The sequence below is a fragment of the Cygnus olor genome, chromosome 9, assembly GCF_009769625.2.
Source record: "Cygnus olor isolate bCygOlo1 chromosome 9, bCygOlo1.pri.v2, whole genome shotgun sequence".
NCBI classification, from domain to species: domain Eukaryota; kingdom Metazoa; phylum Chordata; class Aves; order Anseriformes; family Anatidae; genus Cygnus; species Cygnus olor.
Window position 1 is genome coordinate 1,723,055 of NC_049177.1, and position 16,731 is coordinate 1,739,785.

The 16,731-nt window shown below is 40.4% G+C and overlaps 1 protein-coding gene across 1 annotated transcript; it reads right to left on the reverse strand.

The window, feature by feature from the left end:
• Window positions 1–1,183: 1,183 nt before the first annotated feature.
• On the reverse strand, window positions 1,184–14,872 carry DIPK2A (divergent protein kinase domain 2A). Its single transcript, XM_040567072.1, has 3 exons — window positions 14,166–14,872; window positions 6,524–6,827; window positions 1,184–4,027 (listed from the first exon to the last, which is right to left on the reverse strand). The coding sequence occupies exons 1-3, from the start codon at window positions 14,817–14,819 to the stop codon at window positions 3,696–3,698; spliced, it is 1,290 nt and encodes a 429-aa protein (XP_040423006.1). The 5' UTR covers window positions 14,820–14,872; the 3' UTR covers window positions 1,184–3,695.
• Between the last annotated feature and the right edge of the window lie 1,859 nt (window positions 14,873–16,731).

Here is a 16,731-nt window from a genome sequence, read left to right on the forward strand (position 1 = left end):
GCCTACCACTGATTTTCGCCTGCTAGAACAATGAAACGTTCATAAAAGTCAGTAGAAACTAGGATGTGATGTTTAGAAATACCCAACCAAATCTGGAGAGATATGTTTAAAAAGAAAAAAGACATCAGCACAGAAAGAGTAGGTATCTTTAAAACACCTCAAAATGAAGCTAGAATTATATAAAGGTCTATTTAAGCTGCTTATGTAGCTTTGAATGTGATCAGGAAGTAAGGAAACTGCAAACAAAAAGCTTGTGGACATTTAAAGTAAAATTAACAGCAACACTACTAATGAGTACACTGCTCACGTCAACTGCGTTCGAGACAGTCTTTGTGATAAATCAAAGTAGCACATGAAGTTTAACATATCTGAAGGGTCTCACAAGAGAGTATCAGATGATGCAAAAGTATCTACTAAGAAAGGAGCATGTCTTGAAGTTCAAGGCAAGCAGGATCAAACTATACTATAGGAACTGTTGAAAAGATGCAGCTGTTGCTCATGCCAGTTTCCTCTTGAGGTTTAATCTTGATTTCTGAGGTAGCTGAAATGTTTACAAGTTTCCATTTGCACATTTGCAGTTCCTGAAAATGTAGGTTGAGGCAACAGAAACACAACCAAAATCAAAACTTGAAGTGTTTTTGACACTTCCTATTATTTATACAGGCTCAAAAAGTCATGCTCTGGTATCACTGCAGGTGTTAATTTCAAATGCAAATGCTTTCTGAAAAATCCAAAGAAAAAAAACATCAGGAATTACGCGTGTATGTATGTATATATATATATATAAAAAACGCTAAAATATTGTATTGGAAAGACCATGGTACTAGCGATATGAACCACTCCAAATACAAGGAAAAATAAATTCCTCAAAGAGGGAAGACACCTATTTAATTTGAAAATATTCAATCTTTCAGTTCATAAAACTGGAAGGTATGGTTTAATCAATTTTTTTTTCAAGAAAATGAGTCCTACTTCTGATAAGCTCAAATAGGAAAAGATTCCTGGGAGATCACTTATGATTTTGATCCAATAGTCTATTATAAAGAAGGAGGGGAAGAATAATGTTCCTTGCTGCTGTCACTGTTGACTATGGAGCACTCACAATAACAGTTCAATGTATCTTTTAACACAGCCTGGACTAAGTCAATATTAAACAAATGACATCAGAAAATAAATAAATTAGATGAGATTCTTAAAGTATTCTTTATTAATATCATTAGAAGTTGCAGAAACAACTTTCTTGTAATATAAAGGCACAGGGAGACAGTTTTGATAAAATATTCCAATCAAACAGTAACTTACAGTACAAAAGGACAATTGTAATGCACATACAAACCCCAAACATCTCATTCAAAAATAGTTCACCATGTTCATTAATAATAATGGACAATGACTAAAAATATAAATTGTTATTGTACAATAAATATCTGATAGGTGCAAACTGACCAAGATTTATTGCTCTCCGTGTTTTCCCTGTAGTATTTTTTAAAATTCCAAATTCCTTTTACAATTGGCTTTAGTAACTTGTTTCTGAGGGAACTGAACCCCAAAGCAGATGTGATAGGACATTCTGGCAGCTACAGAAATGCCTCAAGTAGTAATGAGAACTGGCAGTGTTTGTTTCTTCTAAAACTTTAACAATCATACTCCACTCGCTCATTGGGAAATGTGCTAGATGGTTTAAAAAAAATCAACTTTAGTGATAAGTCAAGGCTTTTATGGTAGGGTAGTATTACCTAGTGTTATTCTAGTTTCTTAAATAAGTAGATTTTATGACGAAAAAAATCACATGAACACATTCTCTGACAGAATATGCCAGAGCAAGTATGTAGGACAGTCCTCAAACAAGGGGAGGGTAGAAATGAAAATTAAAACTTGCCTTGGTCCTTCAACTTCAGAAAACAATTAAGACGAGCTGGTGCAAATTAAACTATATATGCAAAGAAGATGAAATGGGAATTTAGAAGTCTAAAATATCCTTAATACAGCTGTCTAAGAAATCAAAGTCACACCACATCTTTATATGGCTGCACTTTTTGAGAAGGACCCATGAGCTTGCTATTTTCCTCACCTTGCACTTGCAACAATTTGGTAAAACAACAGTTTCCATCAGTCTTTTGATGCAGTATGAACTGCATTGACTTAGCTCTTGAAATTAGCATACAAACTATCTTACTCAGAATCTTTAGTTTGAGTGAAATATTGTTTTATGCACACATTTAAGAACTGTTAGCTTTCTTCATTATTGTTACCAGAAATAATATGCATACATTTGCTTAGAGCATTGTGTTATGAATAAGACTTGAGGAAAATGAAGCATTTTAGTAGTTAAATAATTGAAAAACAAGCTTTGAAGTGAGTTCTTGTAACAGTAACTGAGGTTTTTTTTAAAAATTGTTATTTATCAGAAGAAATTCAGATTTACACAAACCTCAATAAGTCAGTTTTAACTGTACTGGGAATAGTCAAACTTTGTTCAAGAAAAAGCTGTCTAGAGTGTATAGTGTTTAATCAATTTAGCTGGTAAACTAAAAGATGAATATTCAGTAAACTTGACTAGACTTCAATTCAACAGAGTTGGTAATGATGTAAAACAAATTGCCAGCCTTCTACACTTTTATTCAAATTAGGGTTTCCTTCTAGTATAAGCGCATAGTTTTTGTAAGTTCTGCGAACAGTAAGCAACAACCAATGAAATCTGAATTTTGAGAATTATTAGCTTCACTACAGCACAGTATTTTTTCTTTACACTTAGCTTAGGAACTAATAAACAAAACCATTTTCTTTGGTTTATGCTCAACTACACTGGAGTAGTGAATTTTTTTTAGTCAAGCTCCTATCCCCAATTTAAATTCATACAGAACTTTTTATCTTAGTCTCTCCTTAATTCTCAAATAATCTCTATTAAATGAGAGTTTGCTCATACTGCGATTTCCTGCTGAACAGTCGTGTATGTACTGGCATGAAGGGTAAAAAATTTTGTGCAATAATTACATTAAGTGTTATCTCCAACAGCAGAACTACAAAAGACATCAAATGAATGTTAATTCAAATAACATTTGAGTTTATGATGACCTTAAAAAAAACACACACAACACCTAAGCATAGTTAAATACAGTGTAAAACCCCCTAAAATTAGACAGTAAACGTGGGAATCCTGCACTCACAGTAGGAATGTACTGCACAGCATTAACATGAAAGCCTGTTAAACTTGAAACAATGCAGACAGCTATATTTACCTGTAAGTAAATGCCACTTCAAGGTGTTTAAACAAACACAAAAATGAGACAACGATGTCATGAAAAAGGCCTTTAAAACAGGCCATCAGTCTAACTTGACTCTCCAAGCAAGAACATCAGCTTCACAAAACTGTGACACCAATGCAGTTTTATGTGAAGTACCCTTTGACACACAAGCTGTCAATTAAGCTATCACAGTCATTTTTGACCAACTCCCTTTTAAATAGCTAAGGAGAAGAATCAATAGTAGCTCAAGTTTTGATTCAGTAAGTACCTTGTCTGTTTCCAAAGGAACATTATAATACCATAAAATCTTATTTTTATGGTACTTAGAAAACTGATAAACTAGTTTCACTTCTTTATTTTCTCTTTTGAACACGTAAGTTCAAGACTTCATCTTCTATGCGTCTTTGCAATAGTGTTTTAGCCAGTGTTGCAGAAAGTTTTCCCTGTGGACTACCTCACATTGTTACTGAGTTGTGCAAGGTATTCACGCAGTTCTTTTGCAGCTTGGAATCTGCCGTATCGCTTCTTTGGGTTGGCACACTCATCCAGCAAGGCTTCGAGGCGGCCGTCTTTGGCAATCTCAGCTGGGGGGTCATGAAGTAGTCCTCCAGAAGTGCCACGCCACGTGGCATGTCTTGATAAAAGGTTCTGACAAATAGCATAGTAATTGTGGTCCACCGTGACACGAGCACAAAGAATCTCTTTTGAGAAGGACAGACAAGCTTCTTTATCACAGTCATCAAATTTGCTTTCATACCATACATCCCAGTTTTCAGGTTTATCTGTGGAATATAAGTTAAAAAAAGAAGTAAGGAGAAAAGAGTATATCTGCATCTGAATATAATCAGCAGCTCAATACGCAGAAAACTAGTGCTATTTAAACTATAAACCAGCCCTGTTTAAAGGCACTCTTAAATGTTCCGGTTCCCAAGATTTCACCTGACAGTTTGATACGCCTGTCTGCTGAAATGGTTCTATCACTACAAAAATAAAGGAGAGAAAGAAGATAAAATAAATATCTAAAGAGAAAAGAAGAAAAAAATAGCAAACAAAACAGAAGGAATCCACATTCATGCACATACCCAGAAGGAAAAATGTAGCACAGGCAACTACAATAGAATGATTCCCAGCTGGGGTTGAGAGAAAAACAAACAAGCAACATGATTTATTTTAGCAACAGTTAAGATTTGGTTTCTCCAGATGCCTGGAAACTAGAACATTGGCAAGTGGTCTACCAAAGCACAAAAAAAAAAAAACCACCACACTGCAAAGTAATTGCCATAAAGGTCCAGTCTCTTACTTTAGACACAGTAGTAACTAAAAACTGTGTATACAAAAGCTTATGTATTACACAAACTTTGAAGAAAAAAAATGAATAAAACAAAACAGCATTTATGAACATACAGAGACATTTCTTTACATATATTTTTAAAAGTATAAAAATTTGAAGGTACAACTAGTGGTCTTATCACAAAGCTTGCTTTAACTGAAAACGTGATTCACATGAATTATCTCGATAACAACAGGTAAGTGGTAACTACAGATGTGCCTTTTAAGTGCTAACCACTAATGTCCCCTAGTTTTGTAGATCTCTTTGAGCACTGTGATATACAAAGAAAAACTTCCCAGTGCTTGGTAGGCTCTGAGCTATTAGTGTACTCACTCATGTGCACTGAAAGTCAGTGTTGAAAAAAAAAAACTGAGGAATGATTGCTAAGCTATGAAAATACCATGTAAAACTCGTGCAATAAACAGCATGCCTAAAATGAAGAAAAGGCCAGCATCACAGGAGAAATGGGAAAAAGGCTTAAGCAGACTCAGATAAAATCTACCACATGAAGTACAATTAGTTATTACTATACAGTGCAATTGGACAGGGTGCACATATTCAAATATCTAAACAGGCACATTAATCATTCCAGACAGAGATTGTTTAATTAAACTTTTCAGAAGATTAATGAAATCAGCATTAAATGTCAAGCTTATATGACAACTGAGAACCTCCTTGTACTCATTTGTTTTGTTTTCTGATTGCTAGATTACAACTGATGCAGCAAAACCCCAGTTAGAGCCAAATTAGTCTGAGAACTAGACAACAGATGTGAGACACTTCCAGCATTCAGCTTATGCAAGATGCTAGTTGCTACTATTCCATGCACACATCAGCTTTTTAATAGTTCATTTAGTCATCTTTGTGACTGAGCAATTCAGACACGCTAGAAAAGCTAAGTCCTAAGTAATATTATTTTAAGAAGTTGGAAAAAAGTGAAAGTTCATTTGCGTGTCCATGAATATTGAAGTAAACATACTCAATATCCAGTACATAAAAAGGTTTTCTTAGAAAATATACTGAATTATCTGAATTTACCATCTACACACTTCTCTATGAGAAAGTATCCTTTTTTTTTTGGTGGTGGTGTTACACTTATACATCTTCAGGGAGCTTAGATTAAAATTAATTCAGTAGCACAGCATATGAAGTATATTTGCAAGGCTTGAAAAAAAATCCATTCACCCAAAGCAAAGTGGAATCACTTGGCTTACTGCCGTAAAATTCTGCAGAATCTCGGATTTCACAGTTAATGTCTCCAACTCTTAAGTTTGCAAAGTTTTCCTTATAAGCTCAAAAGGAGTAAAAACTCATGTAATGCCACTTCATCAAAAGATCTCTACTACTGCTTTTACAGTCAGCAGAAAGATGAACAAGTTCTCGCTATTCCTATGTGGAAGCAGCACTAAAAACTAAAGTTATCCAACCCTTCAATTCCATTATTACAGAGCACCTATGTGAATAGCTGAAATAGAGGCAGGCTAGGCAACTACTGGAAAACAGGCAGCAAGACTGTCTTGTTATCAGCAAACAGAATGCCAAGACTTCCTTCTTACAGGCATCTGGAAAAGCCAAAAGGACCCTATTTCAGCTGAGACAGGCAAGTCGGCCAGCCAGCCCATCTGTCTGTCTATCCGTCCATCCGATTGTCTAGGTCTGTCCTGAACTTCTCCTCCCACCCCCACCTCTCCATTTAAATAGGATTACAGAGATTAACAGGACATGTAAATCAAATTTAGGTAAAATCAAAGCTTCATAAATTTGACAAATTGATCAAGCTCATTAGTAGTGTAATTAGTTTTCTTCTACAATTAGTTTGTAAACTAGTATTTTACTTGTGAAGCCAACAAAACGTTTTGTTTTTTTTTTAGCACCTACACATACTTTTAATATGGTGCTCACAGAGAAAGAAGCAAGAGACACAGAGGCGAAGTAAGAGGAGACTTACTCTGTCTGATTAACCTTTTGTCTGCTACCAGAACATTTTCTGCATCCACAATGATCACTTTCCCGTCTCTTGGTCCAACTGCAAAGTTGTCAAAGCTGACATCAAGGAGGTAGAGTGCAAATTCAAAGTCATTATTTGTCAGCTGCTCAGCTATTTCCATTAATTGCCAGGCCAGATCCACTCGTTTCTCCCAGGGTGCATGGAAGTAACTCCACAGCTCTTCTCCAACGTAATTGACAGCCACCATTCTTCCACATGCTCCTAAGTACTTTGCAAACGGCCAACCCTCATCAGACGGAAAACTCTAGAAATAAAAAGAAACATTTAAAATTTTCATTAATACAGAACAGCTTGTACTTGAACAGGTTGTTCAATAAAATTTAGATAGAAACACCTGTAAACATACATCAACACTAGCAAAAATTAATTTCCACATACCTCTAAGTTTGGAAGGGAAAGAAAAACAACACAAAATATATTTATGTGAGGAAAACGCGTTGATGGACTACTGAAGAGGAGAGCTTGAGGACCTGAGGTAAAATACATGTGTTGAGCTTGTCACATATGTTATGTACATACATAAACACACACTCTTCCATCAACTGTGTTTATTTACTGGTGCTTTATACACATCTACTGCACTAAAACAAGTACACTGCCTGAAAAGATGTTTTTGCTCCATTTTAGCACAACTTAGTGCAATAAATCAAAGTGCCACAGCAACAATACCTAAATCTTTGTATTTAGGTATGATTTTGGACCACCCTACTCCTTTTCTCTTCCACCCCTCTCCTTTACTATATTCCAGTCCCGCTGTTTGCCTCTCCTCCCAAACACAAGCTCAATCGCAAGCAGGTGAACACAACCAATGCCATGCTCCCATGGTAAGGGAAGGGGTGTATGTTCCTCCCAGTCCATCAGACACATCCATTTCCATCTCCTCCTGTGTGCCACCGGGAGGGCAGCACAGCTGGTGCTTGCCAGGCTGATGCTCAGCTGGACCAGCAGCCAGAGGTACCTCCCATCACATCGTGCTGCTGCTGGAAAGGGGACGGAGGGAGGCCTCTACAGCCAGGTGCAGGGAAGAGGAAGAGCTAACAGGACTGCTCCTTTTCATCAGCAGCAGGGATTTATGTAATGGCTTAAACTGAATTTAAACACACAGTGTTAGTCACCAAGGCACACTTACCTCGGACCACATCTATTACGCTTCCTGCGTTGAGTACACCAAATTTCATTTCGAACAAGAAATTCTTGGATCAGTTTTGCTTGTTTAGAAGTAAACCTCCCAAACAGTACCAGTAAAGTATCCCCATACCGTACTGTTACACAGATATATTTATAACTCTGTGACAATAAAAAGATCTTTTGACAAGAGGAGTACAGGGAATCCTGCCAACATCTGCACATGTACAAACAACATCTCTGTGCTGGCTCCCTTCCAACTGGCATGTAACAGCCACATCTACACTTCATTACCCAAGTCAGTAGCCGAAGAAGGGGATAAAAATATGTTCAAGTGCCCTATTCAGGGGTTTTACATTCACTTGGTGAATTTGACAAGAATATCAATTGAAGCACAGGTCTCATCTTTTTAACTTTTTTCACTATTTTGAAAGCATTTTTCTGCTTAAAATTACAACTAACTTAACAGGATGTTTTTTTTTTAAATGTATTACCATTTTGAAAGCCACTAAGACATGAACACAAAATTGTACAGTTGTTGAACATGGTTTCCACAAACAAACTGCATTTAGAAACAAAAAGCTTAACAGATACCAGCCCAAAATCCCACACTTCTGTACCGTAATGGACAACATGGTTCTTATTTTAATTCTCAAATTATTAGTAGCATAAATATTTGATCAGATCATTTTGTAGTTCAATATGCTATTTGAAGACTTAAAACTTTGCATTTGACACTTAAGATCAAAATTACCTTCTTGCTCACAGTCAGAAACATCCATCTGATAAATGAATCTGCAATTCTGATACACCCAGATTTTCTCTGTGAATATACACACAAATGTCATGGAAACCATGGACAATTACGCTTTTAAGGGCTTAAAAATACAGTAGTGTACAAGAAAAGCTACAACTATGTAGCTTAGTAAGTTTTCCCTCATTAAAAGTTGTCATCTCTACTCAGTGAGCAATATGGATAATCGTCTAACAGAAAGATGGAAAACTATTAATGCAACAGAACTCCTGCTACTCCGTTCCCAGAGTCACATACACCAGGAAGTACTTTTGGTGCCCTAAATAGAGTAGCTACAAGATGTCTCAGTAAGCAAGCCTTAAAACCCTAAACAACCCCTGTCAGAGGGACAAAGGACACTTTGTTCCTGGAAGAATAACACCACACTTAGGTCTTTAAAAAAGATATGCTGTAGTCTCAGTCTCAGAAGAAATACTGAGAATTAATAGGATGAATTTATCATTTCACCCAAGCATAAAACACACTATTAATGCATTTGTCTTCCTCACTTCCATCTGTCTAAACATGAGAAGACAGACAAATCTGCCATTGGTTTTGAACGCTCAGAGCTGTGAATTAGATCATGCAGGAAAGACTGAGCAGCTTGAAGCTGATAAGGCCTATTGTAGCTTGCAGTAACACAGAAACACTTGCAATTAGACATGTGAAAGAATAATAGTTTATCATAATCAAGCATATAATTCACCTTAATAATCAAATCCAAAGGAAAAAAACAGCACAGCTCATGACAACTGGCATATTTGAGCTATTGTTCCACTGTATCATCTAAAAAACCTTTTCATTTTCAAAACTACTCTAGAAGATGTCACTACCAATTTTTATATAAAGTTGAGTTCCGTGTTAAAAACAAAACCACAAAGAACTACACCTTAAATATGATGAAAGGTAAAAAATGTATGCAAATATGCAACACACAGAGGAGACTGCTTACTACTTGTCATGTCTCTGAAGGCTTGATGGCAAAACTACCTCTCCACAACACATTTGCTAAACTCATCTTACTAACCTCTGTCTGCCCAGGCACAAGCTGGCACAGCAAGTCGAATTTAAAAAATATGTTCTTCCTCAAAAGGGAAAGAGTTAGTTCTCACAAAGCGCTGTTGATTCTGCAGTGCAAACAGAAGGAGGGCTGCATTAGTCACCAAGGCAAATAAGTCCAGCTCCGGAGCCATGCAGACTAGGAGAGCAGATTTTACTGGGAAACTTTTCAGATGTAGAGGAAGTTAAAAAGCATACTCTAGAAACAGATGCTTTCTTTTGTCAGATCTGAACTGATCCTTTTTAGAAGATATGTATTTAATGTATTTGTGAATGCGAGTGTGATGAAAACCATTTCATTCTCAACTATACACCAAATTATTTAATATTTGTGAAATTCCCACAGAAGTCGAGCATTTGTGTACCTGCTGTGTTTGCACAGGCTATATAGACAGATAGCCTATACATAAAGGCACACAGTGAAGAGCACATTTTGTTTCATCGAAATATTAGTAATCCCACTGAAACCAGGTTCCTTTCATTTATTCGACTTCTGTTCGATTTTCGTACATTTCAGCTAGTTACTGGCTTAATTTACACACCATGGAACAAAACCACACAGACAACTCTACATCTAAACCCACTCAGAATATGCTCAATGATCAAGCTGAACACACTTGAACTGTAAAAGGTGTATTTCATAGTTTCAGTAGAAAATGTCTTTTCTTCAAGGAAAGGGATGAATAATGATTAAATGCAAGAATCTTAGTGAAGAAAATTGAATTTTGTGAGTGGCTGTTACCTGTTCAAACTATTTTGTAGTCCATACAAGTTTGTTCATATTAAGTTTGCAACAGACAACGATCACTATCTATTTCTCATCAGTGATGAGTCTGGAATGCATCACTGCAAAGAATTGGTAGCAGAGATGGCCTGCCTTTTTTCTGAGGGAAATTTGCAAAATGTGGGAGACTAAAACAAAGCCTCACTTCCATACTGCAGGGAAATAAACCACAGCTTCCCCCCTACATCAGATATACTAGAAACAAATGGACAATACTGGCATTTCAGGCTTTGGTATGCAGGTGTAATGTGTGTGAGCGCACGTGCATGCTTCAAATCAACCATAGATTACACGACATACTAGTAACAACTGGTCTCAGGCAACTAGGTTTTAAACTTTTTCATACAAATCAGTGTTCAGTATTTCAAAACGTTGCAGACTTTCCTCTAAGTACTACTTGGTATGTCAAAGTACTGTACCTCCATAAGCCGGGAAACAAATCAAGTACTACAAGTCTATATAGGACACACCAGGTAGTGTGGGTAAGTGCCTTGAAACCTCTATTTGGTATTTAACATAACAATTATCGGTCAGAAACACCAAAATTGAATCATGAAGAAAGCTTAAAAGGCACCAAGCACTAAAAGTGGATGGCATTCTACCACTGTATTTAGACTAGAGCTACAGAAAGCCTACTGCTAGAACTGCTGCATGATAAAATAAATAAATACATGAGAAATCCAAGACAAGAAGAATTCATTTCTTACTGAGTTATGTATGGCTTGAGGAAGTAACTCATACTGAGTTAGGTATAGACCAGAAGAGTAATTCTCTAAAACACTTGGTTAAACTGCTACTTCACACAGTTCATGTTTTAATGTTTGTCAGATGCCAATTATTGATCTTACTGGAACAAAAGGAAGTAAAAAAAAAAAAAAAAAAAACCACGATGACAGAAATCGGAAAAATGTTACGTGGCAACAGACTATTCATGGAGAGCTACAATACTTGGAACAGAGATACAGCTGGTCTGTACACAAGGAATAAGTGATGATCAGAAGCTGAGAGAAGAATTAAGCTATTAAGCTTAAGTATTTAGAAACCGTAATGTATATCTGAGGGCAGAGCAATGAATTACACAATGTATACAATGCAGAAATACAGCTATTTTCCATATAAGTTTTGGAATTGTTATTAGAGCCGAAAAAATAATTGTCTTTGAGACTTGTAGATTACATATGCAATAGATACATTCACTATAATTCCTTTACAGAATCTCAATTATGAACAGCTTTGCAGAGAAAACACAACCTTGATAAAAGCTACAGTTGGAGAAAAGGCTGCATTAATGCACTCTGGCTATAATTCACAACCACCTTCTATAGCTGGAAACAAAGACAACAATATTACTTATAAGTATTTTGTTTACTTTTAACAGCAAAGTTTGTGTAGACTTTAAGTTTCCTTTCAAAGCAACACAAATATACTAAGAATTAGTTGCCTTTATTATAGGAGAGGATTATTTGAAACAGGAAGGAAAACCCTAAGCCTGTCAGAAGTTAAATCTTAAGCACCTACATGTTGAGCTTAAAATATAGATAGATAGATAGATAGATAGATAAAGAATAAAATCCTCGCATGTAGGTTGTTTGATTCCAAAGTGAATTCAGATTAAAAATGTGGAAGGATGTAAGTACTAACTAGTTTGGTGAGATTTTACAAAGTAAAAATGATAATTTAACACACAGAAAAGAAAAGGCTTCAAGGTAAAATCCCAATCTTTGATAAAAATCCATATATTACTAGCTCTAGTAGATGATTAAAGTGACTTTTTCAGCCAAATACCTAGCTTTAAATTCACTGTCTACTTATATTTGGTTGCTCCTATGCATTGGTTGACACAGAACTTGAATGCACTGAGCTCCAAGAGTTTAGAAGTTATCTCCACGTCTAAATCAAAACTTTCATTCACGACCGTTTAAAAGTCAAAGCAGTGCTTCATGAAAAGCTCAAGGCAAAAAAATGGCAATATTTTTCCTTGTACTTACTGGTGCCAAAGAGAAGCACCAATTAAATACATCAATTTTATTTTTTTTTCCTTGTAATTAAAGTCTTATTCTTCATGCGACATCATGCAGGCTTCCTTTCTTAGGAACAGCTAATTTTTAGAAGAAGCCTCAAGGTCTCATTCGCACAACAATATGTGCCCTCGCCAAACTGCAGGAAGTACACCTTAAGATGCTTCACATATCTTGTGTACAAACACAAGCAAACTCCTCAGTAGCCAGTTACCACTTCTGAACAGTAACTTCACCTCCCAGACAGTACCTCGCATCTTATAAAGCTGCATAACAGATTATCATCCATCCCTTACATACCCGTCTGGTAGAGGCTGAGTGCTGTGTTACATAAACAAGGAAAATTAATTCAGGTTCATATAGTAAAGGTATTTCATTCCCAATCGAGGGAAGACATTCAAGCCTTTGTTACCCATTAGCAAAGTTTCCAAACACTCTTCTGGAGAACACATTAACTTTACAAGTTCTGCAATGCACAAAGCTGGTCCGAAGTTCCCTCAAAACGCTTCCCAGGCTATGCCTATACATCCCAATTTCCAATACTATGCAAAACACTTTTGATTTGATTAGAGGTGCCAGAACTTGACCACACTCCAGATTGGTAAAAGCTGCCTTCCTTCCCACCAATCTGACCTGCTCTGATGAGCACAGCCCTTTTTAAGTTCTGCATCCAAAGACTTTCATCACTTCAACAAATTTGCCTGAAAGCCTCAGGGCTCATCCACACCTTATCAAGGAGCTGACAGGAATCAGCCAGTGCTGCCTGCTGCCTTTCAGGCACCCCGCAACAATAACGAATGCCACTCTGCCAAACGCTTTGTCCCTAAAGGCTGCAATACCCCAGCAAATTCGGAAGAAACATGCAGAGCTGTTTTGCAGCCACCTAGGTGTACGCTCAGTATGCTGGAACACGTGCTTAAAACCAAAACCGTAAGCTGTATGAACCACAGCCAAAACAAACTGATTCTCAAGAAGTTTCCAAATATACTCAGCAAAGCAAAGAAATTCTAGTCTTCTAATTTAAGTGGAGTTTCCTTATTCACAGTGCTCTGGAGCAACATTAGAACAGAACAGAAGAGACACGCTGTACCCCAAGTCTGCCGAGAAGTCGGCTGGGAACTTTGCAAACAAACCCCAAGAGCCGTACATAGAAGGCTGAAGGCACGCTAGCCAAAAATGTTTTTAATTAAGTATAGTTCATAAACACACTGTCTAAAAATGAACCGACAGATGAATTTGCTGGAGGTCAAAGCCTGCAGCACTAGAAATTTGGGCACTAGGAATTTCTTGGCCGTCTCCCTGGAGAAACAGCAGATGTTCATGACAGCAATCATGCAGCAATGCTCTCACACGTATTTGCAAATACTCTTTTGAACAAAAGAATTGGATAGAAGTGAGGATGGCTCTGTAGCTAGACAGAACAACGCTGAACCCAAGCTTACACTCAGCACGCTTGGAGTTCCCCCAGCGGTGTTGGGCGCTGAAATGTAAAGCCCGGAGAGGCACTGCCCAGTGTAAAGAGATGCGTGAGGGGAGCAGCGAGCGGTGCCACGGACACAGTGGTCTACTGTAAGCTTTTAAATTAAAAACCTGAATAAACCCCGAAATTTAGAACATATTGTAAGTCCGCCTACCCATTTGCCATCAGCCCCCTTCATTAAAGGATATAAAACGCGTCACTGCAGACAAGGGCAGGCTGATTTGGTGCTCCTTTTAGGCTGCGACCCTCCCTGGCCGGGGAAGGGCCCGGGGCCGCGGCGGTACGGGGGGCACAGCCAAGGGAGGCGCCGCGGGGGGACCCACCTGCAGCACCAGCGGCTCGGGGTTGAAGGCGAGGGTGATGAGCAGCTGCATGCGCTCCGAGTCCTTGAGGTTGCGCAGCAGGAAGCTGCCCGAGTCCTTGGTCTCGGCGTAGCGGCGCACCAGGCGGTCGAGCAGGCGCTGCGAGGGGCAGTGCACCAGGTCGGACCAGCCCTCCACGGCGTCGGGGGTGAGCAGCCGCACGTCGCCGTTGAGGCTGGCGAACTCGGTGGCGTGCAGGGCCTGCGGGAGGTCGCAGCGGCCCCTGCCGGTGGCGCGGCGGCAGATCTTGGCGTCGATCTCGGCGAGCTCCTGCGCCGAGCCCAGGCGCTTGAGCACGACGCGGCGGCTGCCCTCGCGGGGCTCCCCGTAGCGGGCGAAGTACACGTTCTTGACGTTGAAGAAGTCGAGGAGCCGCAGGCGGCCCCAGCTCTCCAGCCGCAGCTGCCCGTTGAGGAACTTGCGGCACCAGCTGGTGCCCCAGCAGGCCGGGCACTTATTGAGCTGCAGGAAGCGCCTCTCCGCCAGCTCGTTGCGCTGCAGCGAGGCCAGCAGCGAGTGCGTGTTCAGGACCAGCGCCGCCGCCAGGCTGCCCAGCACCGCCAGCTTCACGTAGCGGTACAGCCGCCCCAACTTCAGCGACACCAGCCGCAGCATCGTCCCGAGCCGAGGCGAGGCGAGGCGAGGCGGGCCCCGGCCCTCCCGCTTCCCCCCCGCCGCACCCGCACCGGCCGCCTCGCCGCCCGCCCGCCCGACGAGCGGCGGCCAAGTTACTGAGGGGACGGCGGGCGGGGGAGGGCAGCGGGGGGAAGGCGCGGGGGGCGGTGCCAGCAGCCCGCCGCCACGGCAAGGCACGCCCACGGGGAGGGGCCGTGGCGCCGCCGCCGTTGAGGGGCCCCCTCCACCGCCTCCTCCTCCGCCGCCTCCCCCCGCCCACCGGGGGAGGGGGCGGGGCCTCGGAGGGAGAGCGGCGGCGGCCGCGGCGGTTGGCTGCACGTGACGCGTGCCTGGTGTACGCGCTTCTTCCTGAGGGCGGGGATCGGGGGGGGAGCGGCGCGGGCGGTACCCGCCTCCTTCAGGAGGTGGGGGCGGAGGGGCGGCCGGTGCTGTTGCCATGTCGCTGGCTGCGACCGTCCGCCGTCTCCCCCGGTCCCGGTTAGGAGCGGTCAGCGATCGTCAGCCGCCCTTAACGCGACCTCTCTCAGACCCCGCTATCGCCGTTTCCATCGCTGCCTGTCACGACAGCGTCCCGCCTGTCACGACGCTGTCCCCCGCCCCTCACGGCGGCACCGCGGCTCGGCGCTGCCCCTCAGCGGCGGCTCGGCCGCGGCTCGCCCTGAGGGGACGGCAGCGCGGGGTGGTGCCCGCCGGCTGCCCCCTGGCGACTCCCGCTACTTTTCCTCACAAAAGGACACGGGGCCCCAAAACTCCTCACGGCAGTCCAGGACTGGACGGGTCCTCCAAGTTGTGACTGAAAAAGGGGCGACAGCCCGTCTTCTGCGCTCCCCAGTCACTGCAGACCTGCTCGGTCCCAAAAGTGCACGAGGGATAACTGACTGACCGGTGTTGGGGCAGTGCAGCGCAACGGGTGTCTACCAGTTACTTCATTTCCGTGGTGCATACATTTAAACACTTACTATCTGGAGTATTATGTTTGTATTTTTACATTAGCATGCACTTAACTCCCTGTGTGCTGTTTTGATGTTGATATTTGTAATTTATACGTGTAAAAACAGCCCCAGGCATCCATCACACAAGTTGTCATTGACTATGTACAGTGAACTTGCACCTCAGGCACGACCATATCTCATTCACCATGCCTTGTTAAAAGCTGTTTGTAGGGTCAAATCATCCAATCAGCAAGATCTTGACTACAAAACTATGAATTTATTAGAAAACAAATATCTATATATGTGATTTACTCATATACATACATATATACATATAGTTTACCTTAACTCAGGTCTTTACTATGGACACACTGATCCTGAAAGCTGAGCTGATTTTTTTCTGGATATAAACTCCAATTTCAGTAGCCAAACATGGTCAGTCTTCTTTACACGCTGGTAGTGTTTTTTTTTTTCATCTACCAATACTTACTGGAACTTGTCTATTAAGGCACTAAGAAATCCAGATATAAACAAATATATTGAATTAGCATTTAGTTATACATTGCTTTCTTGATTCTTATTTCTCAAGCTTTCTTACTTGGATATAGGGAAACAGCTTGATTCTTCTGAATGTTAACAAAACATTCTAGTCTTTACTAGATGAAAACGTCATTTTATGTACAAAGAAGCTGTTAAATACTTTAACTAATACTTTTTTCCAGCAACAATGTAGTGCTCTTAAGGCCTTTTGCATTGTAAATCTATAAATAATTATGCTGCATAAAAAAAAAAAAAAAAAAAAAGAAAACTTGCTCTGAGCTACATAAAAGTTGCTAATATTTCTGGTTTCATTAGTGTTTGTAGGAGACTTTGGGGATAGTTGGGATACTTTCTGAGGGATAAAGGAAGGTAGAGGCTGCCTTTTTATACAGTGTGGCTGTAATTCAGATTTACATATT

Coding starts and splice junctions, on each gene's coding strand:
- DIPK2A (XM_040567072.1), bottom strand. CDS start 14,819: ATGCTGCGGCTGGTGTCGCTGAAGTTGGGGCGGCTGTACCGCTACGTG. Junction 6,828..14,165: donor CCGAGCCGCTGGTGCTGCAG/GTGGGTCCCCCC, acceptor TTTTATTTCTAG/AGTTTTCCGTCTGATGAGGG. Junction 4,028..6,523: donor CAAAAGGTTAATCAGACAGA/GTAAGTCTCCTC, acceptor TATATTCCACAG/ATAAACCTGAAAACTGGGAT.